This window comes from Aotus nancymaae, unplaced genomic scaffold (assembly GCF_030222135.1).
Source record: "Aotus nancymaae isolate 86718 unplaced genomic scaffold, 86718_ANA_hifiasm-v0.15.2.pri h1tg000051l, whole genome shotgun sequence".
NCBI lineage: Eukaryota > Metazoa > Chordata > Mammalia > Primates > Aotidae > Aotus > Aotus nancymaae.
Window position 1 is genome coordinate 4,684,062 of NW_026988465.1, and position 23,978 is coordinate 4,708,039.

Here is a 23,978-nt window from a genome sequence, read left to right on the forward strand (position 1 = left end):
AAGGAATGGGGAAGAGGAGGGAAATAAGGATGTAGTAGGGAATGAGTCCAGAGTGACAACCATGATCACGGCAGACCCTAAGTGTTACCATTTTATTACTCTAACCACAAAAACAGAATTATGACTGATACAACGAAATTTGTTCTTTCTTTTTCCAATGAAAGGACTCGTTTATTAATTAAGGATTAGTCCTATAATTAAGAGCATTAAAGCAGGCTGGGTATGGTGGCTCACGCCTGCAATTCCAACACTTTGGGAAGCCAATGTGAGAGGATAGCTTGAGCCCAAAAGTTTGAGACCAGCCTGGGCAACGTGGCGAAACCCTGTCTCTACAAAAATTAGCCAGGTGTGGTGGCGTGCACCTGCAGTCCTAGCTACTCGGGAAGCTGACGTGGGAGCTCAGCTTTGAGCCCGGAAGGTGGAGGTTGCAGTGAGCCAAGATCATGCCACTGCACTCCATCCTAGATGACAGAGCTAGACTCTGTCTCCAAAAAAAAGAGTATTGAAGAAAATATAAACGCTAGATTATGCTATATATATGCTATAAAATAATATATCCATTGAAATGTATAGAAAACAGAACAATAAAATCTGAGTTTAGGGAATAAAAATTCTAGCATAAAGAACTACAATACCAATACAAAGGTAAAGATCACTCTGAAGGGCACAGACAAAGGACACTAATTGTATGTGTATATGAAAGTCTAAATGAGGCCAGGTACAGGTGGCTCACACCTATAATCCCAATACTTTGGGAGGCCAAGGTGGGCAGATTGCTGGAGTTCAGGAGTCTGAGTCTAGCCTGAGCAATACGGCAAAACTCTCTCTCTACAAAAAAATTTAAAAAATTAGCCAGGTGTAATGGCACACACCTATGGTCCCAGCCAACTGGGAGGCGGAGTTGAGAGGATCACTTGAGCCCAGGAAGTCAAGGCGGAAAGGGAAAGGGAAAAGGAAAGGAAAAGGGAAAGGAAAGGAAAGGAACAAAGTCAGTCAGTCTAAATGATTCAATTTACATATCCAATGTCTCACCTTCAGGTGTTGTTCTAAAAAGGTACAACAAAGTTCTAAGCATACAAACCCACAGTGACAGTATGAGGCCACCAAGAACTAGATTGTGCTTAACTTAGTACTTAAAAACTTTTGAAATACGGTTGTAAGAAGTGTTCATCCATAATTACCTTTCTAGATTCTAGGAGTTGATGAAGGCCAACAATAACCAGAAGCCCAAGACCAGCAAGGAACATATACATAAAGATTCTGGTACAAAAGGAGAAAATATGAACTGCCTTTAATTCACAGGAAATACCACTGCTAATTACAACTATAATTCTAACACATGATAGAAGCTTTCCAAATAACTTGTGGAGAAAAGAAATAAAATACTTTGTATTCAACTTAAATCCAGGCAGTTAAGTTTTATAAATTACCTTTAAGAGCAATTAGTCAATAAAAAAAAAAACTCTATGATTGAAAATAGAATTAAAATTTATGCTATATTCAAAAGCTGTTTATAAAATAATTGCAATAATTTCATCTGCCTATTACATTATTTTGCACAATCCAATTTAAAAATTACCTTAAGTGTATTACATGTAAGTTTAGAGTAAAAAAAGATTCATCAAACACTTAACTTTTTCAAGATAAAATCTTCTAACTTATGTTTTCAATAGTAATTTCAGAGGCATGAGACTTAGTTTTAGGCTGGTGAACAGTTTATAAGCATGGGGTAGAAAATTTAGACAAGAGGAAGGACAGAAAGCCAATACTAACTTTTAAAGAGATTCTTCCATCAGTTTCAACTATCTTTCCTAATTTGACTTTAATAGTTATAAGAATCATCTAAAGTATGAATGAATGTAGTAAGGATTTCACCAAATCTATACAGTCCATTTGATTTTCACCATCTAAAAAAATGCTAAAACAGGAGCAAGCCTTCTAGTCTTACTTTAGGAGCAAGATCAAGATCTACATACTACAACTTTCACTTACGTTTCTCCATCTAACCCATCCTCTCTTTCAATAACTGTAACTGTTTGATTGAAGACTGCATCTTGGAATACATTGCCCTGTTTAAAAAAATAAAATAATCAGAAAAATCTAAAATGCAACGAAGGAAGGAAAACTTGTAACATTACTTAAAACAGTTACCCTAACAGATTGAATATAGCTTTCCCATTACTTAGAAGATTAGTAAGACTCAACAAATTCATATGTAATTGCCCTATTCTGTGTCAGGGTCGCTGTTATTTTCTCGCATAAAATAAAAATGTCTCTGGGCCAGGTGAAGTGGCACATGCCTGTGATCCCAGCTACTCCAGGGGGCTGAGGCAGGAGGATTGCTTGAACACAGGAGTTTTGAGTCCAGCCTAGCAACAAACATTGCGAGACCGACACCCCTTAAAAAAAAGTCACCAACTTTGCCAAAGTTGTCCCTTGAACTTTCGTTAGGGGTTGGGATAGTGGTGTGAGGACCCAGAAAGTAAAATAAAAATGAGATAAAATGTGCATAAAGAAACAAAGGTCACAGCATTCATGAACCAACAGCTTTACCTTCTGTTGTTTGCAACCCTTCAAAACAAGGAAGGAAGAAAAAGTACAGTGGCAGCTGCAGCAGCAGGTCATTTTAAGAACTAGATCGGAACAAAAGTCAAATTCATGTTCTAAAATGACAGTGGGCTGGAAACCAATTTCTTTATAATAAATGGGTTGGTCACTTTAGGTATGAAAATATTTTTCTGTTGTGGTCTTGAAATCATTTTGGCAGTTCACAATTTTAGTTTTCAAATGCATTAGACTCACTGGGACAATACACAGCTGTTCTTAAGTGTTTGATATTTCACACAAAGGTTAGCACTTTTTCAAAACTGTCACTTATTATTAACTGTAATTATGTAAGTTTTACTTCAAGATCCTTCAATTTGCATTCCTTTATTGAAAATTTCAGCAATAATACACAGATAAAAAAATAGTGGTAGAGGTGAATTTAAGAAAAGGAACTAGGCTGGGCACGGTGGCTCACACCTGTAATCCCAGTGCTTTGGGAGGCTGAGGTGGGTGGATCACAAGGTCACCAGTTCAAGACCAGCCTGGCCAACATAGTGAAAGCCCATCTCTACTAAAAATACAAAAAAAAAAAAATAAAAATAAATTTAGCTGTGTACGGTGCACACACCTGTAATTCCAGCTACTCTGGAGTCTAAGGCAGCAGAATCGCTTGAACCAGGAAGTTGGAGGTTGCAGTGACCGAGATTGCGCCATTGCACTCTAGCCCCGGCAATAGTGCGAGACTCCGTCTCAAAAAAAAAAAAGAAAAAAAGAAACTAAAACTACATATATACTTGTTGGATTAAATTTAATTCTACTCAAAAACAAGATAAAATCAATAATTCTTCAAGCTACTTAACTATCAAGTTGATGCTTAATACATTATTTTGAGGACAGGATGAAAATACTTAATCCTCTCAACTAAGTAATCAGAAAACAAAGGAAAACTTGATTGCAGCACCAGAAATTTAACTCAGACACAAGGTAAACATGTTAACACCAGGGTAATGAAAAGGTTGAATAAGCTTCCAAGAGAAAATAAAATTTCCTTCTCTGAAAACTTTTTAACAAAGGAATGGTTTAGATGTGCTCCCATTTGAAGGAAGACCTGCTTCTGGGTTTCTCATTCAGTCACTGATGACTTATACATAATATACATATTAAAAATCATAAGGCATCAGGCCTTATATATTCCTAAACAAAAAATAATAAGTTTCTCCTAAATTAAAAAATAAATGATAAACCTCGCCGCTAAAACACTGAAAACATATGGTTCTATTTTACCTATGGAGTGTATAAAATGATGGAAAAACAGTTATAGAAAGTCTTTAAACTTACAAATAGCAGTAAAATGGGCAAAATGCAGGCAACAAAGGGAAGTACAAATTACTTGACAGACCTTTTTTTTTTGAGATGAAGTCTGGCTCTGTCACCCAGGCTGGAGTGCAATGGTGCAATCTCGGCTCACTGCCACCTCCACCTCCTGAGTGGCTGGGATTACAGGTGACCACCACCACACTCAGTTAATTTTTGTATTTTTAGTAGAGATAGGGTTTCACCAGGTTGGCCAGGCTGGTCTCGAACTCTTGACCTCAGGTGATCCACCCGCCCTGGCCTCCCAAAGTGCTGGGATTACAGGCGCCTGGCGACAGAACTTAACATCTGAATAAGCAGTAGACTATTGTGTGTCTTACTGCTCCTTTTCCCGTTAAGATCCAGCTCATAGCTTTACTTACATCTCCATTTTCACTTTCACTCCCACACAATAGCACCTTATTCCCCTTATCTCCAGTATGCATCACTTATCAGCATGTTCTAGTGCCTGTTTCCATCTATCTCCCCCACTGGATTATAGACTTGAATAAGAAACGTGAAATTTATCTTTGATTCCCTAGTGGCTATCACAGGTTCAACCACAAAACAGGCACCTGAATGAACAGATGAATTCTGTTAACATCACTGTCCCCATCCACCTCTAACTTAAACAAAAAGAAGGTTTAGAGGATCTTACATTCAAATCTTTGTAGTTCAGATTGATGACCAAACCAAAGGGTCGTCCCCCCATGGGCTCTGCAGGAATGAAAGAATACTCAAAAGTTGCCTGTCTCTGGGGTGGCACTACAGTGTTCAGAGGAAGAGCTGTGAAATTCTGGATATAAAACTGGTAGTCCTGAGGATAACGGAATGAGGCATCTAAGGATTCAACAATAAAATCTTCTGTACCCTTGTTGGTAAAGCCTACCAGGAACTTCACAATGTTATTTGCTGGAAAATCTGAGAAACAAAATAGAGACAAGAAAATTAGAAAGCATGGAAAGAGCACACAATTTTAAAAAAGGCATTACTAATGGATTTGGCATCCTTTCATATGGACCTGGTGTCAGAAGCCTTTCCAGTAGAGCACTCCAGTCACTCACTCACTAGAAATTGATTAGAGTGGCTGTATAGCCCGAAATCCTTTTGTCTGTAGTCTAGCATTCCCACATAAGCATTCAAATAAGCGTCTCAATTTCAGACCAGATCACATCCGAATCGTGGTAAAAAGAGTTGTGTACTTTGGGCAGTGAAATAATCAAGCAGCAGGGTTACATGTGTTGGTGAAGTTACCTTCACCTCCAACTTAAGTGTTATCTGTGCAGATAAATAGAAGAATGAAGAAAAGATAAAGTCCAAGAGTTTCATCTGAAACTACTATCTGTCAGAACATAAAAATTAATCAGGCAATCCCTATCCACTTTAAGCAATTAATCAAAATGCAAATTTGAAGGCTGAAACCCAAGGATGTAGCTACAAAAATGGAAGAAAAAAAAGCATAATCAAATTATATCTCTTTTAGGCATAAAGTTCAAAAGTACATGGGAATAAAGCAGAAAATGTGAGAAGACCAAGAAAATTAATAACTTTCGATATTAAGTCTTCAATAATTATACTGTAGTCTACAAAGCTGAGTTTCACCGAGTACAGGACAGGCTGTGGGGGTCAAAAGATCTAGGTCTGAATCCTATATCCTCAAATCTATTTATGAACTGGGAGCCCTGAACCAGTTTCTTAACTTCTCCAAACCTCATTCAGCAATGACTACGCTCATTGGGTTTATTACAAATAAATAATACATGCCAAGTATTGAGAACAGCGCCCACCATATAACCCTCAATAAATATCAGTCTAATTATTTTCTTTTAATAAAACCTAGGCTCTAACCTAGGCCATACTGGAAAAAATAGGTATCTAATGGTTAACACTCAAAATATGACAAAGTTACTTTGCTGTGGCAGTTTGAAAACGTTTTAAAATATGATCGTTCTCAGGAGGCTGAGGCAGAAAAATCAATTCAACTTGGGAAGTGGAGGCTGCAGTGAGCCTGAGGGAGTCACTGCACTCCAGCCTGGGTGACAGAGCAAGACCCTGTCTCAAAAACAAAATTTTTGAAAAGGACAGTCAATTTTTAGTTAAACTAGGTAGTGTTTATTTTTCCCGTTAGTTTATTTATTTTTTACTCTGTCTATATCACCAGCAATACTACTTTACAGATATGGGTATTCAGATATATAAGAGCAAGCTTGTCATTTTAAAATTCCTACATGTGAATTAAAACTAATACTTCTGTATTACCTTCTCCTTTTACAAACAGGATAGTGGTATCTGCACTTGGTGAAGCTTCAGGTTCACCAGACACATCTTCTTCCTCTTTATCTTCTGCCTAAGAAAACGAACAATTAAGAGGAAATTACTATGGGAGAGAAAAAAATCATCATTTAAAAATAACAACTTAGCCTGGTGTGGTACTTTGGGAGGCTGAGGTTGGCAGATCACCTGAGGTCAGGAGTTCAAGACAAGCCTGGCCAACATGGTAAAACCCCATCTCCACTAAAAATACAAAAATTAGTTGGGTGTGGTGGCATGTGCCTGTAATCCCAGCTATTCAGGAGACTGAGGCAGGAGGATCGCTTGAACCCAGGAGGTGGAGGTGGCAGTGAGCCGAGATTGTGCCACTGTGGGACTCTGTCTCAAAAAAAAAAAAAAAAAAAGAAAAAGAAATAAAGACTTCATTTTATGTTAGGGTGAAATATTGCTTCTCTACAACTTTGCTGGGATTAGCAATTAAGAATTCCATCATACCTCATTAGTTAAAATAGAACTTCTAAGGCAGTGCATCTTGAACAGTAATGTGTGTACCAATTCCCTAGGGATGTTGCAGATCTAATTCAGGTCTAGGGCAAAGCCTATCATTCTTTTTCTAACAAGCACCTAGAAAATGTCAAAGCTGCTGGTATTTAAACCATATTGTGAACTGCAAGGTTCTAAAACAGGGCTTGGTAAACTTTTTCTGAAAATGGCCAAAGAGCAAATAAGGCTTTGTAGACCAAAACGTCTCTCTTGTGACTACTCAACTCTGGGCCTACTGTGTGAAAGCAGCCCCAGACAATACGTAAATGAGTAGGCATAGCTGGATATGGCTTGCAGCCACATTTTTGCCCATCCCTGCTCTCAAGCACCTTAATAACAGCCTACAAAGACTTTCATTCTAATTAACAAAAAAATTTTCCTTTGAGAATCAGTCACATAATTTTGAAGGAAAAAAAAGAGTGACCAGAGATCTCAATGGGATGACAGAAACGTCCTAAAACTGAATTTGTGTTGCAGAACTTGGTAAATTTACTAAGTATATGTTTAAAACAGATAGATTGTATGACATGTAACTGTATCTCAACAAAAGTTTTTAAAAAATGTGAACAAATTTTATTTACAACTTTAAGCTGGGCGCAGTGGCGCGTGCCTGTAGTCCCAGCTACTAGGGAGGCTGAGGCTGGAGGATCGCTTGAGCCCAGGAGTTCTGGGCTGTAATGCACTATGCCGATCGGGTGTCCACACTAAGTTTGGCATCAATATGGTGACCTCCTGGGAGCGGAGAACCACCAGGTTGCCTAAGTGGGGAGGGTGGTGAACCGGCCCAGGTCGGAAAAGGAGCAGGTAAAAACTCCCATGCTGATCAGTAGTGGGATCGCGCCTGTGAATAGCCAATGCACTCCAGCTTGGGCAACACAGCGAGACCCAGTCTCTTAAAAACAAAGCAAAACAAAAAAAACTTTAAACACAGTGCAGCATCATTTCTCTAGGCATCAATATGGATTAGAGACAGTCACATCTTTGAAGCATCCAGACCTTTAATAAATTGAGATGCTTAAAGATGCTATTGTTTCCTGGCATTTAACTTTTTCACTTGTATAAAATACTCCTTCCCCCAGTAAGTAAAACTTGTCAAGAGCAAAGATTGTGTCATATTTTAAAATCCTCCACATCCAGCTCATTCACTTAAGAGAGAAGGCACTCAAACACTTGTTCAATGACTATGAAACTGTGTTGTATGTTATATTTTAAGTATTCTTAACGATTTCTTTCATTTACTAAGAGCAAATTTCTACTTCTGAGAAAAGAGATCCACAAGTAGGAAAGGAGACCAGAGACAAGGAGGCTGAAACCATTAATGATAGGGATAAAGAGGAAAAGGGTCTACTTCAGAAACAGTCAAGGGAAATCCCTGAGATCTGATTAATGGGTTTTGAAATAAAAACCAATGGAAGAAGTAACAAGGCAACAGCTTGAATCACTGGAGCCACATCAAGACAGCAAAGAGTTTATGGTGATGGGATGCATGGCAAATCCTGAATTCCATTTTGGATGTATAAAATTTTAAGTACTCATGGAGCATTGAGATGAAACTATCCTGTGAAGAGCTAGAAAAGAGCTACAACAGGACAACGGAAAACAAGGAATTTGGCAATTAGGTTGCTGGTGACCTTAGCGATACTAGTTTTACAAGATATACGACACCAGACCATGATAGAGAATACATGTGAAGTGAGCAGAAGAGAGAAATGCTGTACAAGTTTATCTTTCTTTTTTTTTTTTTTTTTTTTTGAGATAGAATCTTGCTCTGTCACCCAGGCTAGAGTGCAGTGGCATGATCTCGGCTCACTCCAACCTCCGCCTCCCAGGTTCAAGTGATTCTCCTGCTGCAGCCTCCCGAGTAGCTGGGACTACAGACATGTGCCACCACACCCAGCTAATTTTTGTATTTTTAGTAGAGACGGGGTTTCATCATGTTGGCCAGGATGGTCTCGATCTCCTGACCTCGTGATCCGCCCACCTTGGCCTCCCAAAGTGCTGGGATTACAGGCGTGAGCCACCATGCCTGGCCACAAGTTTCTTTTTCAAGAAGTCACTGGTGTTGGTAAAGATAAGTGGGTGCAGCAAATGTGGATGAACACTATAAGCATGTGTGTAGCTTAACAAATCAATGAGGAGGATTAATGCTTGAAGTTACAAAAGGAAAGAATAATGTAACAAAATCCCACAGGAAGAGATGGGGACATGAGCACAGGTGGAAGGGTTAGCCTTAGAAAAGAGTGAAGACAACTCATTGTTTGTGCATTAAGAAGAAAATGCACAACGATGGGTGATTTGGAAGTAGAAAATACAAAATCTGATAAGAGTTCATGCTTGATGGCCGCCTTCTCTTTCTGACACTGAAGGCAATGTTGCTGCCAAGACTGAAGAAAACTCATTTAGGGATTTAAACATGGTAAATGTTTGGAACACTGATTGTGGAAAACTAAGTAACTCATTTATCTTACAGCTATTCAACATATAAGACGTATAATGCTTAGTATCTGCTACCTGGTAAAACTCCAAAATAATTCAGCTATTATAAACAATCTCCAGAGGAGAGTATAGAAATTGGTGACACTGGTTGCCTATAGGGAGATGAATTAATGGCTGGAAGGCATGCAAGGGAAGCTTTTCATCATATACTCTGTACCTTGTAACTTCTGAGCCATTTGACTATATTATCTATTTTAAATAATTTTTTATATGTTAGCTAGTGGGCTGGGCGCGGCAGCTCACGCTTGTAATCCCAGCACTTTGGGAGGCCAAGGCGGGCGGATCATAAGGTCAGGACTTCGAGACCAGCCTAACCAACATGGTAAAACCCCGTCTCTACTAAAAATAGAAAAATTAGCCAGGTGTGGTGGTGTGCGCCTGTAATCCCAGCTACTCAGGAGGCTGAGGCAGTAGAAGAATCACTTGAACCTGGGAGGCGGAGGTTGCAGTGAGCCAAGATTGCGCCATTCACTCCAGCCTGGGTGACAGAGTGAGACTCTGTCTCAAAAAAAAAAAAAAAAAGTTAGCTAGTGTTATTACTACTACAGCTCTTGTTTTAATAAACATAAAAACAAAAACCTCTATCATTTCTATAGGGAGGACAAAAAACCTTTCATTGCAACCCACAGTTTTGGGGAGTAAAGAATAATCAGCAGGGTAGAAACGCCCAAGGTGACTTTAACAAAAAAAAGGTTTGCCTTCAAAAATTCTAAACGAATAAGCTGCATCTAAACCAGCTGTTGGTATCTTAGATCTTATGAAAAACCCCTCTTTCCTTCGCTTGACTCCAGGACGCGGGCCCAGTGCAAAGGATCCTTCCACACCTCCCAGTTCCTTGATGCCTTGGCAGCTGAGTATACGGTGATAAAGAAATCTTGGGAACAGCAGCAGTAGGTGAACCTTCTAGCTCATTCAGTTCTTGAGGTGCTTCTGTAGCAGCCTTGGCTCTGAGGGACCATCTTTCTTAGACAGTCTACACACAAGCTTACCCCTGCGGGTATGGACTAGACCAATGGAAGGTAATACTTTTCCTGCCTTCCTATTTCAATCTACTTTAATTATTTTCCGATTTGAGATAAGTAACAAAGCAGAGGGTAATAACCCTTCTGTACTAACTGGCCAGGGAAGAAAGTGGACAATCAGGGTTGTTCTTTTCCTCTAACGTTTCTTAAGGCAGGAAAAATGATTATGGTATGGAAAAGTTCTGGCCAACGACATAAGGCTATCAAGGATTTAACAGTTCCCTTCTCTACCCCTCTATCCTTTTCTTATTTAATTTTTTTCAGAGACAGGGTCTGACTCTATCACCCAGGCTGGAGTGCAGTGGCACAATCATAGCTCACTGTAACCTTGAACTCCTGGGCTTAAGTGATCTTCCTGCCTCCAGTAGTTAGGATTACAGGGACAGCTAATTTTTTAGTAGAGATGATGTCATGTATTTTGGCCAGGAGGTCTCATACTCCTGGGCTCAAGTGATCCTCCTGCCCTGGCCTCTCAAAGAGCTGGGATTACAGGCGTTGCCTCATGGCATTCAGCATCTCTCTTCTACCCTCTTCCTCCACAGTAAGTACATTCCATTGCCAGAGAGCCCAAGTAATTTCATAAAATTGGTTATAACGATATAATCCCTCACTAAATTTCAGTACGTGCACAAATTTCAGTGCCCCAAATACCATCTTTAATCCTAAATTCCTAGATGGATTCCCTTCCAACTATCACTCTAAGTTATCTTACCACAAGTGGTCAAATATTGATTAACAACAATGCAGCAGAAATGCATTAATCTAGTTAAAGCTATTGACTTAATGCAGGCTGGGTTGAAGATGTGGAGTCTTAACATAAACCCTAAAAGTACGTGTCTACATACATATGAAAGGCTTGACTCATAGGTAATCAGTAAGCGGTTCCTAAAGAGGGGGAAATTAGGAGAGTACACAAATTACTAGAGACCTCCTATCCAGATAAAACAGTATGTGCAGAAGTATAAAAATAACTCAAAAACACCAATAAAATAGCAACAGATTAGCTTAGTTGGAAGACATACTCCATAAAAATGAAGATAAATCAAAAAAGCAGCAGGAATCTACACATAAGGCTAAATATTTTGACAATGAAATAAGAAAACAGGGCCAGGTACAGTGACTCACACCTGTAATCCCAGCATTTTGGGAGGCCGAGGTGGGCAGATCACAAGGTCAGGAGATCAAGACCATCCTGGCTAATACAGTGAAACCTCGTCTCTACTAAAAATACAAAAAATTAGCCGGGCATGGTGGCACACGCCTGTAGTGCCAGTCACTCGGGAGGCTGAGGGAGGAGAATCACCTGAACCCAAGAGGCGGAGTTTGCAGTGAGCCAAGATCTCGCCACTATACTCCATCCTGGGCAACAGAGAGAGATTCCATCTCAAAAAAAAAAAAAAAAAAAAAAAAACTAGTGGTTTAATTTTGAAGGAAATAACAAAATCTGGAATCATAAAAGGTTCCAGGTTCAAGTATGACATGAAAAGAGAAAAAAACTGTGTAGGATGGTTATAGTCGTTTCAGAGAGGAAAATAAAATTAGCTAGATGCTTATTCACCACCATGAGAGAAAAAAAAAAAAGAAAAAACAAATTAGCTAGATGCATTAGATGCATGCTGCAATAATCCCAATTCCAGCCCAATATTCTTACTGTTCTATAATTATATAGTAAACATTTCAGAGCTGAACAACTTTTAAGAGATCGTCTCTAACCCCCTTACTCTTCACAGGATATATTTTTCATATTGTTTGTTGTCTGCTTCTCACCCACTGCCATTAAAACATATATACCTGCCCCAAAAAGTCTAAAAGAGCAGAGAAAATACCTGGTTTGCACACCCAGCACCAAGAACACTGCCTGGTACATCATAAGGACTCAGAAATAAAAGCAAGCAAGGAAAAAGAATAAAAACAGAATAAAAGCAAGCAAGCAAAAAAAGAAACTGTGATTCACAGAGATAAGTCACAGAGATAAGCTCTGAACCCATGGTCCAGAGCTATTTCTATGTTGTTACTCTTCTAGACTCATGTCACCATGATCTTGAATTGTTAACTATTTCACATCTCCTCCCATTCCAGAAAATACTTATGCTCTATTCTCAATGACTGGTGCCTATTCTCCCAACTTCAATACATTTTGATCACATTAAAAAATCTCTAAAAGCTGGGATTTTAAATTTTTGTAAAAGGATAAACTCTAGGCCAGGTGTGGTGGCTCATGGCCATAATCCCAGTGCTTTGGGAGGTTGAGACATGAGAATCATCACTGGAGCCCAGAAGTTTGAGACCAGTCCAGGCAACATAGCAAGACCCTGCCTCTGCAAAAAAAAAAAAACCTACAAAAAATTACATAGGCTTGTTGGGGCATGACTGTAGTCCTAGCTACTAAGAGGCTGAGACAGGAGGATCACTTGAGCCCAGGAGTTCAAGGCTGTAGTGAGCTATGCTCATGCCACTGAACTCCAGCCTGGGCAAAAGAGCATGTCTCTGTCTCTAAAAATAAATAAATAAGGATAAATTCTAGATGTACTATTGATAGGGTTTCGCTGTGTCCCCAGCCAAATCTCGTCTTGAATTGTAGTTCTCATAATCCCCACATTGTGGGAGGAACCTGGTGGGAAGTAAATGAATCATGGGGACGGTTACCTCCATGCTGTTCTCATGACAGTGAGTTCTCACAAGACCTGATGGTTTTTACAAGGGGCTTTCCCCACTCTTTGCTCTGTCCTTCTCCTTGCTGTTGCCATGTGAAGAAGAACATGCTCGCTTCCCCTTCTGCCATGATGGTAAGTTTCCTGAGGCCTCCCCAGTCATGCTGAACTGCGAATCAATTAAACTTATCTCCTTTATAAATTACCCAGTCTTCGGTATGTCTTTATTAGCAGTATGAGAACAGATTCATATAATTACATACATTTTACACATATTAAATCGTATATAACACTAACCAAATCTGTGGGTTCATCTTCTTCTACCTCAGCTTCATCATCTTCATCCTCAATTATGGAATCTTCCACTGTTTCTTCATCCTCTGTAAGATCTTGTGCCACTGCTAATGAGACTAATGATAAAATACAGAACAAGCAGTTAACCTTTATTCTGGAATACTCATTTTTTTTTTTTTTTTTACTCTGAGGTATAGGCAAAAAATAAATAAATAAAAAGAAAAATCTTCCCTTGGACTAAGAAAATCTCCCAGTTCATCTGAATGATGCCAATGACAATGCATCTAAGAATAATTATATTATTTTATTTTACCAGTAGTCTTAACAACTACATGTCAATTTCTTTTTAAGACAGCGTCTTGCTCTGATGCCTAGGTGGGAGTAGTTGTACAGTCATAGCTTGCTGCAGCCTTGAACTACTGGGCCCGAGTGATCCTTCCACCTCAGCTTCCTGGGTAGCTAGGACTATAGGCATGAACCACTGCTCCCTGCCTGCATGTTATTTTTAACAGAAAATGTGGTTTGATTTCAAAAAGTATCCAACAGACAGAAAAATGAACTGCACAAACTAAAGATACCTTGAAGCACAAAGAACTTCAAGCAATTTTGTTAAGCAAATCAAGGAAAATAAATTTTTTGCAAAGGTAAGAAACTTCTCAATGTAATCCCTGTCATTAACAATATAAAGCGAGGAGAGATCCAAGACGGCTGATTGCTAGCAGCTTGGGATTGTAGCTCCCAGTGAAAGTGCAGAGAACGAGAGGACGCCACACTTTCAGATGAATTTTTGTTGTTCACGGACCAGGAGATTCCCAGCGGAGGAGCCCCACGGGTCACCAGCGTGACTCTTGTGGCCGGCGTGGCAGTTCTTGGTGCAGAGTGAGTGGGACTGTGTCCCCTTTTGGCCGACGTTGTTTGGAGCTCCGGGAAGACAGAGTCGCCTAGTCAGCTGATTGAAGGACGGACTCAAGAAGGGAGCTAGACCAGAGATTCCCAGGCAGAAAAGCACCATCAATCTTAACACCACTGTTTTGGCCGGTGCAGTGGATTGCTGAGATTTCGGCGCTGGGAATCAACAAGTTGGACGTCCACTCAGAGACCTAATTTGAAATTCAGTAATCACAAAGACAACCGGTGGATAAATTTACAACGATGGGAAGAAACCAGTGTAAAAAGGCTGAGAATACCCAAAATCAGAATGCCTCTCCCTCTACAGAGGATCACAGTTCCTCATCAGCAACTGAACAAGGCCTGATGCAGAACGAGTGCGTTCCATTAACAGAAGTAGACTTCAGAAGGTGGATGATAAGAAACTTCTGTGAATTAAAAGAACTTGTTCTAACCCAATGCAAAGAAACTAAGAACTTTGAAAAAAGGTTTGACAAAATCCTAATGAGAATAGACAATTTAGAGAGGAATATAAGTGAATTAATGGAGCTGAAAAGCACAACACGAGAACTTCGTGAAGTATGCACAAGTTTTAACAGTTGAATTGATCAAGCAGAGGAAAGGATATCAGAGGTCAAATACCAACTTAATGAAATAAAACGAGAATTCAAGATTAGAGAAGAAAGGATAAAAAGGAATGAGCAAAGTCTCCAAGAAATATGGGACTATGTGAAAAGACCTAATCTATGTTTGATAGGTGTACCTGAATGTGAAGAGAATGAATCCAAATTGGAAAATACTCTTCAGGATATTATTCAGGAAAACTTCCCTAACCTAGTAAGGAAGGACAATATTCAACTCCAGGTAATACAGAGAACACCACAAAGATATTCCTCAAGAAGACCCAAGGCACATAATCGTCAGATTCATTAGGGTTGAAATGAAGGAGAAAATACTAAGAGCAGCCAGAGAGAAAGGTCAGGTTACCCATAAAGGGAAACCTATCAGACTTACAGCAGATCTCTCAGCAGAAACCCTACAAGCCAGAAAAGAGTGGGGGCCAATATTCAACATCCTTAAAGAAAAGAACTTTCAACCCAGAATTTCATATCCAGCCAAACTAAGCTTCGCAAGTGAAGGAAAAATAAAATCTTTTGCGAACAAGCAAGTACTTAGAGATTTCACCATCACCAGGCCTGCTTTACAAGAGCTTCTGAAAAAAGCACTATACATATAAAGGAACAACCAGTATCAGCCTTTCCAAAAATATTCCAAAAATATATCAAAAAGTAAAGAGCATTAACATAATGAAGAATTTACATCAACTAATGGGCAAAACAGCCAGCTAGCATCAAATGGCAGTATTAAACTCATATATATTATTAACTGGATAAAAAGCCAAAACCCATCGGTATGCTGTATCCAGACCCATCTCACATGCAACAATGAGCAAAGACTCAAAACAAAGGGACGGAGGAAGATTTACCAACCAAACGGAGAGCAAAAATAAATAAATAAATAAAAAGCAGGAGTTGCAATTCTCGTCTCTGATAAAATAGACTTTAAAGCAACAAAGATCAAAAGAGGCAAAGAAGGACATTACATAATGGTAAAAGGATCACTGCAACAAGAAGAGCTAACGATCCTAAATATACATGCACCCAATACAGGAGCACCCAGATACATAAGTTCTTAATGACTTATAAAGAGACTTAGCCTCCCACACAATAATAGTGGGAGACTGAAACATCACATTGTCAATATTAGACTGATCAATGAGATAGAAAATTAACAAGGATATCCAGGACTTGAACTCAGACCCGAACAAGTAAACTTAATAAACATTTATAGAACTCTCCACTTCAAATACACAAAACACACATTCTTATCAGTACTATATCACACCTATTCCAAAAGTGACTACATAATTGGTAGTAAATCACTCCTCAATAATTGCATAGCATTTCATAGGTTTAAATGAAATATTGGTTGGCTGCTTGTTTATTATTTTCTTCCCTTATTCCTTCCTGTCTCCATTGTTAAGCACAATTATTGGCATAAAAGAGGTTTTTAATTCCCATTTTTAGACTGCATTCTAGCCTAGGCAATAAAGCAATACTCTCGTTCTCTCTCCCTCTTTCTCTTCGTTTTTCTTCCTCTTCTTCATTTTTTTCCTTCTTCCTTTTAAAAAAAAAAAAAGAAAAAAAAAACAATATAAAGCAAACTAAACAACCTCCATATTTAAAAGAAAATAGCATTCTTGGCCAGAGGTGGCTCACGCCTGTAATTTCAGCACCTTGGGAGGCCCAGGTGGGCAGATCATGAGATCAGGAGTTTGAGATCAGCCTGGACAAACATAGTGAAATCCCGTCTTTACTAAGAATACAAAAAAAAAAAAAATTAGCCAGGCATGGTGGTGTGCGCCTGTAGTCCCTGCTACTCGGGAGGCTGAGGCAGGAGAATCGCTTGAATCCGACGGCGGAGGTTGCAGTGAACTGAGATCCTGCCACTGCATTTCAGCTTAGATGACAGAGCAAGACTTTGTCTCTAAAAAAAAGCATCCTTAAGTTCTATGCAGGAAACATTGTTACGAGAGGTGACTACAGCTGAAACTCTTAGAAAGTGATAGTTTGTAAGTCCAAGGAACAAATAACTGTATCATATCCACGGTAAAAAACTAGCTTGTAGGAAAAATATTGTTTAGTAAAAACTGTATTGGTAGCTTCAGGGTTGAGAGCAAAGAAAGAATCCAATTATTTTTGCAGATGGCTTCAAATGTGTTTTAAGATACTTTATATTTCTCACAATATAACAAAGTATAGTTATAATGCCCCCCCCCCCAAAATCATCGTTTTATAGGCAATAGTACTCTAAATAAATCACATTAAATCTATTTCAGGCCAGACTCTAAAAAGAATTTCCAAGTTCTAGTGTCTTCCAACATCTCTCAGAAAAAATGATGATGTGGCAATTCTGTGGAGAAAAACCATGCAAAGGAAAGCATGTTTTTTACCCAAGAGAAACAGTATACATTAAGGACCATATTTTCTGTCTTTTCCATGTCTTTGAGTTTTCACTGGCTAAGATTATTGAAAAATATTAAAGAACATTGAACCATGCATTATGAACTGAAAAACAGATTTCACTGCTTGCTGAACAAAGACTAAAACAGTGCATTCACAACTTACAAGTCCTTTTCAAAAACCAGTAAAAAAAAAAATCCATGTCTGACATAGTAATTTAAAGTTGTTATTAAATTTGAGCACTTTGGAATATAAAGGCCTTTCATCATACATTTCATAGCTATTAAACAACTTTATTATTTTAATGTTAGCCAATAACAATTTTGTCCCTATGAAGTCTAACAATCTTCATTCAACTGGAAAAACTGAATAAGCATTTGCTTAAAAGTAAAACCATTGCTCACAAAAAGTATTTTCAAGATATCAATTCTGTTTAAATAATGAACTGATGCTTCTTAAAAGTTTTTACAACTTGAAAATAGTTCTAAATAGTTCTAAAACTAAATCTAGATTTGTCAAGTTTTCTTTTAAAAAGCTTAGAGAGAACCGGCAAACGACGCCTAAAGTAAAAGAATCTCGTTGAACCCGCAGATGAACTCAATAGATCTGTTTGATTCTCCCACTTGGTTTTCCAGCCATTAAACAGAAGCCAGTCACTTCACTTTTCATTGCAAAACAACTGGATACCTGTCACTACCGTTAAGACACACGGCTTGCTTAAACTTAAGAATGAAAGGGAACGCTAGTGATTATTTAATGACTAATTATTTCACTTTACAAATTCGAAGTTCATGACAAAACCCGGGCAGGAAGTCAAGTTGCCACATTTTTATGTTCTGCTAAGTTACTTTCACACTGGGTTAACTGTTGGAAAGTGTAAATTTAGTTATTAAAAAAACTAGAAGTAGTCTACATTTTTTTCAGCACAATACGATGCTTCCACAAACAAAAAATGGTTCCATGAAAAGAAAAGGAGAAAAAGAAGGCAGAAGTAAGGGAGACATCCCGCAGGGATTCTTCAGTCCGCTTAGCAGCAGGGGCGGGTAACGGCGGTGACCGTGGGGGAGTTTTTTTGAAATCACTCCTCCTAGTAACACATACGGGTCAAGAAGGGGTTGAAAGAGGCAGATGATCATTGAAAAAGACACTCTGATGGCTTAGATGTGTAGAAAACAAGGGTTTTAGCAAATGAATGAAGGCAAACTCCCGCCGTGGAAGCTAAAGACACGTCAGCCCTGAGCGCGAGGTGCTGGGGGTGGAGCAGAGCCAGAGGCGGCCAAAAGAAACAGCCTGGCTGCGGCGCTCTCGGAGCGCAGCGGTGTCCAGCGCCTCCTCGCCTCCTCCCGCAGCCGAGGACCCTCCAGCTTTGGCCGCTCCTGCAGGCTTGGGTCCAGGGCCAGAGAAGCAAGCCCAGCCCTTGGCCGGCCACGAAACAAGGTCGCCCGGGCATGGCCCCGCGCTCCGTTTGCAAGGGGCAGGCCTCAGCGGGGTCTCCAGCGCGCGGGGCGGCCCCTGCCGCTACGAGCCTAAGCGTGGGGAGGAGGCGAAGAGAGACCAGCGGGGTGAACGCGGACCCCAGGACCCGAGCGGCCACCGCCTCCAACTTCAAACTTGCCGTCGCTGGCATCTCGTTCCTCGCCCTCCCCTTCCGCACACTCCCCTAGCCTCACCTTTGGGGCCGCGTCGGATCAAGACAGTGTCTGGCAACACGACCAAGAGAAGCAGCAGCAAGCGCGGGAGGAGTCTCATAGTGCTGCCGGTCCAGTAGCCAGTCTCTGTCCGCGAGGGCTCTCGGCGGCTCTGGCGGTAATGGCGTTACTCTTCATCCGGGCTCCGGGCAGCGAGGGGCGGGACACGTACCACGCACGGGCCGTCGCCACGCCTCCCCCCTGCCTGACCGGGGAACGCCGCCGACGTGGCTGCGCAGCGCCGAGAGGTGGGGAGAGCCGGCCGCCCGGAAGTCACGTGGCCGGTTGCCGGCTCCTTCGGGCTCCCGCGAGAGTCCGCTTCCCGCTGCAGCAGGAGGTCGGCCGCCAGTGGTTTGCGGTTTGCTCCGCCCAGCCCTTTACTCCCAATTAATTAGCGTCGTCGGTGGTTACTTTATTTGAATGACGATCCACTTCATAACGGCGATATAAGGAACATAAGCGGTCTTTATGTGGCATTTAAAAGCAAAAATTTTTTTTGGTGGAGAAGACATTGTTCAAAGGAAAAACCATGAAAATATACAGTGGAAAATCTTTGTCCCCTGTCTGCCCACACCCTCTCCCATGGTTTAAGTAATGACATTTCTTGAATTCTTTTTTTATTTTGAGACGGAGTCTTGCTCTGTCACCCAGGCTGGAGTGCAGTGGCACGATCTCGGCTCACTGCAACCTCCGCTTCTTGGTTTCAAGCCATTCTCCTGCCTCAGCCTCCCGGGTAGCTGGGACTGCAGGCACTCGCCACCACGCCCGGCTAATTTTTGTATTTTTAGTAGAGACGAGTTTTCCACCATGTTGGCCAGGCTAATCTGACCTCAGGTGATCCACCCAGCTTGGCCTCTCAAAGTGCTGAGATTACAGGCCTGAGCCACCTCGCCCGGCCAGCAATTTTTAAATTCTTATGTGATTTTCCAGAATTATAAGTCACCTAGAACAGTGCCGGGTATATAGTCATTATTTTTAACTATACAATAGGCGCAGCAATGGCTGTCCAGTTTTCCTTAGTTTTATTGTCTGTTTTGGATTTGTGTTGCTGGAGTAATATGCTAGTTCATGAAATTAATCTGAATATTAGGTAATCTTGGACTGGACCAGTGTGAGATGTCACAAAGATGAGGAAATAAATCGTGCTTACTATTGCCAATCATCTCCTTAGAACTGTGTTTCTTCATTTAATTTTCTAAACATCTCTATGAGCTGGATATTATTTACCGAGGAGAAAACAGATCCAGAGACGTTAGTGTTTACTCAAGGCTTCCAAAAGCTAGCAAATGGCAGATGCAAGATTTGAACAAGGCAATCTGGTTCCGGATTCCATACACTACTGGCCTAGGACATCTGCTATTCTACTCCTGCATTGTTTCTGCTTAAGGTTTCCTTGTCCCGGGGTTGCTGTAAATGCAGTTTATAGCCACTGCTCCCACTACCTACTTCTGTCTGCTAATGTCACAGCCTGATAGTGCTCGACTGAATCAACTCTACTCTGCCAGGCAGCCAGTGGCACCACCGCTGTGTTGCTGCTGCTACTAGGGTGCCCAGCGGAAGCGGAGGGCCTCCTCCCTCTTTGCTGCTGCCTCTGCTCCTGCACACACTACCAATGCTGCCACTCTACGTCAGAGCTACCAGGGCCGCTGACCGTGCTTTGAGGTGACTGAATCTTGCTGAGTTCAACACTGACTTGGAAGAATCTCCCTCCCGTACTTTGAGGCACCGTTTCATGAGTTTCAAATGAGACCCGCTCTGAGCTCGTTGGGCTCTAACGGGTGTTTTGACAAATACATCTTTCTATTTAACTTGCTACTCTCTCCTAACACCAGAAACAAACTGATGAGGACTGTAATAGGTGGTGAAGTTATAGACCTCATACTGTACTCAAAATCACACCTGCTCTCCATCACTGCACCATGGTGTCTTACCGGCTTGCTTTCCCCCATTCAGAGGACTGATTTCTGAAGGGGAGGATGTCTCATTCTTTATGGTAAAGAGATTCCTAGTAGGTCTGTCTCATCAGTTCTCAGGAGATGTTTAGACATAGCCTGAACGTGTAAGGATAATTTAGTTTAGGCTTAAGCTGGGATGTCCACTCCAATGATGATGTCATCAAACGATTACTAATGGATTTTACTTGGGACTTGAATTTTACACAACCAGCTACTATTAGTGCAGTAGGAAAAATAAAGTGTCCCTATTCTAGATATTACTGATGGGATGAATTTAGGGAAAAGAAGAACATGTAAACAAAAACAGAAGACCTGTGTGACTGTTCACTTAGTATAAAAAACGATAGCTGTGATCAGGGAAGGGGCTTGCCCTGACCAGTGCGCTCACCAATTCTGCATCACTGTGACCCACATGCTCCCCATCATAAGCAGCTTTTCCTTGGTACCCACCCAGAGCTCTCTGTCCTAAGGAATTATGAATTCCATCTACTAATTTATTTAAGTCCTTCCAAATCTTTCCCCATGTTCTCTCACTCTCATGTCTGCACCAATCTCTTTTTTTTTTTTGAGACGGAGTCTTGCTCTGTTGCCAGGCTGGAGTGCAGTGGCGCAATCTCAGCTCACTGCAACCTCCACCTCCTGGGTTCAAGCTATTCTTCCGCCTCAGCCTCCCGAGTAGCTAGGACCACAGGCGTGTGCCACCGCATCCGGCTAATTTTTGTATTTTTAGTAGAGACGGGGTTTCACCATGTTGGCCAGGATGGTCTCGATCTCTTGACCTCATGATCCGCCCGCCTCGGCCTCCCAAAGTGCTGGGATTACAGGTGTGAGCCAGTGCGCCCGGCCTGCAGCAATCTCTTTAAAGGGATTTCTTTTCAGGAAATATTCCACATCCTGGTGACTCTCCTTCATAGAGCTCAGACAAATCCATAGTTGATTCTCCACATTTGTCATTTCATTCCCTTAGAATTTGTGAAAGCAGAGCATTCCTTCTCTTTGATCACTTAAGATTTCCCTCCACATCATAAACAAATGGGTTTGTTAAGCACTGGTGTTTGTTCTTTTATACTCTCCCAAGTAACTGCGTGGCCAAGAAAGTCTCTCATGTCCTTTATTTTATATTTTCGAGATGGAGTCCTGCTCTATCACCCAGGCTGGGAGTGCAGTGGCGTGATCTCAGCTCACTTCAAGCGTTCTCCTGCCTCAGTCTCCCGAGTAGCTGGGATCACAGGTGCCAGCCCCATGCCTGGCTAATTTTTGTATTTTTAGTAGAGACAAGGTTTCACCATGTTGGTCAGGCTGGTCTGGAACTCCTGATCTCAAGTGATCTACCCGCCTCGGCCTCCCAAGGTTCTGGGATTACAGGCGTGAGCCACCGCACCTGGCCCCTTAGGTCATTTAAATCTTTGCTCAACTGTCGCCTTCTCAGTGACACTTACCGTGACTTCTGCTTTAAAATTCCAACCCTCCTGCCCCCACATTCTCCACTCCCTCCACTCTCCTCTTGTTCATAAGCACTGGTTACTTCCCTCACAATATAGTTCAGCCTGTCTCCTGTCTGTCACCGTCACCTGTGAACATCTTGTAGCCAGGGAGTTTGTGTCTTAATATTATAGATGGGTGCTTGACACCCAGTGTGAACTCAGTAAGTATGTGTTGAATCAATGAAGGTATAATATTGTTACAAGTCACATCTTTCCTCCATAAACTTGAACCCATTTGATTGTGAACCTAATAAGAAATGAAAAAACATTGAACAAAAAAACCCCCAAAGTTATGTTTATTATATGTAAGCAGAAGTTTAAGCATTCTTTCATGTAGCAAGGGCAAAAAAAAAAAAAACTAGCTTTTTTTGTACTATACCTCCAAGGAAAAAAATTCCTTTATGATCCTTATGAAAAGGGACACTACAGGAAAGGAAACAAGAAATAAGGATGACTTTAAAGGGAGTGCTGGCTCTTCAGCCCACCTCCTCACTTAGGCAGTCCTCTAGTCCTTCCTCAGCACATACTTCACAGAAAAGAACAGATGAAGTCATAACTACCTGATCACTCACCACACAACCTCCCACTTACCTGCATCCTTATGCTCAGGCTCTGCTGCCTTTTCTTTTTTTTTTTTTTTTTTTGAGATAGGGTCTGGCTCTGTCTCCTAGGCTGGAGTACAGTGAAACAATCATAGCTCATTGTAACTTTGAACTCCTGGGCTCAAGTGATCTTCCTGCCTCAGCCTCCCAAGTAGTTAAGACTACAGGCATACACCATGCCCAGCTATTTTTTCTTTCTGTAGAGATGGGGTCTCACTATGTTGTCCAGGCTGGTCTCCAACTCCTGGCCTCAAGCGAACCCTCCCACCTTGGCCTCCCAAAGTGCTAAGATTACAGGTATGAGCCACCAGTCCTTTCAGTTACAATAAAAGGATATTTACAGGCCTATTGAAGGCCAACCACCACTTGTGGCTTAGACCCCATCTCCTGCTCAAGGACATGTAATTCTGAAAATAGTCCCCTCTTTTCTCCCTCACAATACATTTCTACTTCTCTAATTCATTGTTCGAACATCAACACACAACTATATTATAATATTCTTCGTCTTAAAAAACCAAACTCTCCATTGGCCTCGGTTCCCCTTCAGCAACAGTCTCATTTCTCTGCTCCTTGACACAGTAAAGCATCAGTATCTCACCCCTCCATTTTATTCTCAGCCTGTTACAGCTGTGCTATTATTTTTAACACTTCACTGGAATGTACTAGGTCTAATGGCCCTCATGAGCCATTCCTCCTCTCATTCTTGAGCACTCGTTTCTCTGGGCTCAACGACAACCATACGCTTCTGGTTTTCATTCCACCTCAGCAACCCCTCCTTCTTCTTTGCTTGGCACCTAAATATAGGCCTGCTAGAATGGGCACACTGTCTACTCTCTGTGTCTATGGGTTCTGCATTTTTGGATTCAACCGACTGGAGATCAAAAATATTGGAAAACAAATAAGTAAAAATAACAACAATAAAAAAATACAGATTAAAAATATAGTACAACCATTTACATAGCATTCATGCTCGGTTAGGTATTATAAGTAATCCAGAAATGATTTAAAGCATATGGAAGGGTATGTGTAGGTTATGTGCAAATAATATGTTATTTTAAGGAACTTGAGCACTTGAAGATTTGGGTATATATTGAGGGTCTTGGAACCAGTCCCCTTGGATACCGAGGGATAACTGTACTACATAAGGCTGGGAAACTCACC

General features: G+C 41.0%; 1 protein-coding gene across 7 annotated transcripts in view; it reads right to left on the reverse strand.

Annotated features, from left to right (window-relative positions):
• The window catches only part of SSR1 (signal sequence receptor subunit 1), a 50,216-nt gene extending 31,294 nt beyond the window's left edge, over positions 1-18,922 (reverse strand). For all 7 annotated transcript variants that reach the window (XM_012440332.2, XM_012440327.2, XM_064362959.1 and 4 more), the window contains exons 1-6: positions 18,759-18,922; positions 13,181-13,293; positions 6,160-6,247; positions 4,559-4,821; positions 1,993-2,069; positions 1,182-1,260 (exon numbers count right to left, since the gene is read on the reverse strand). In XM_012440332.2, the coding sequence (XP_012295755.1) occupies positions 1,182-1,260; positions 1,993-2,069; positions 4,559-4,821; positions 6,160-6,247; positions 13,181-13,293; positions 18,759-18,837 (699 nt within the window). In that variant the 5' untranslated portion in view covers positions 18,838-18,922. The remainder of the gene's footprint in view (positions 1-1,181; positions 1,261-1,992; positions 2,070-4,558; positions 4,822-6,159; positions 6,248-13,180; positions 13,294-18,758) is intronic.
• Between the last annotated feature and the right edge of the window lie 5,056 nt (positions 18,923-23,978).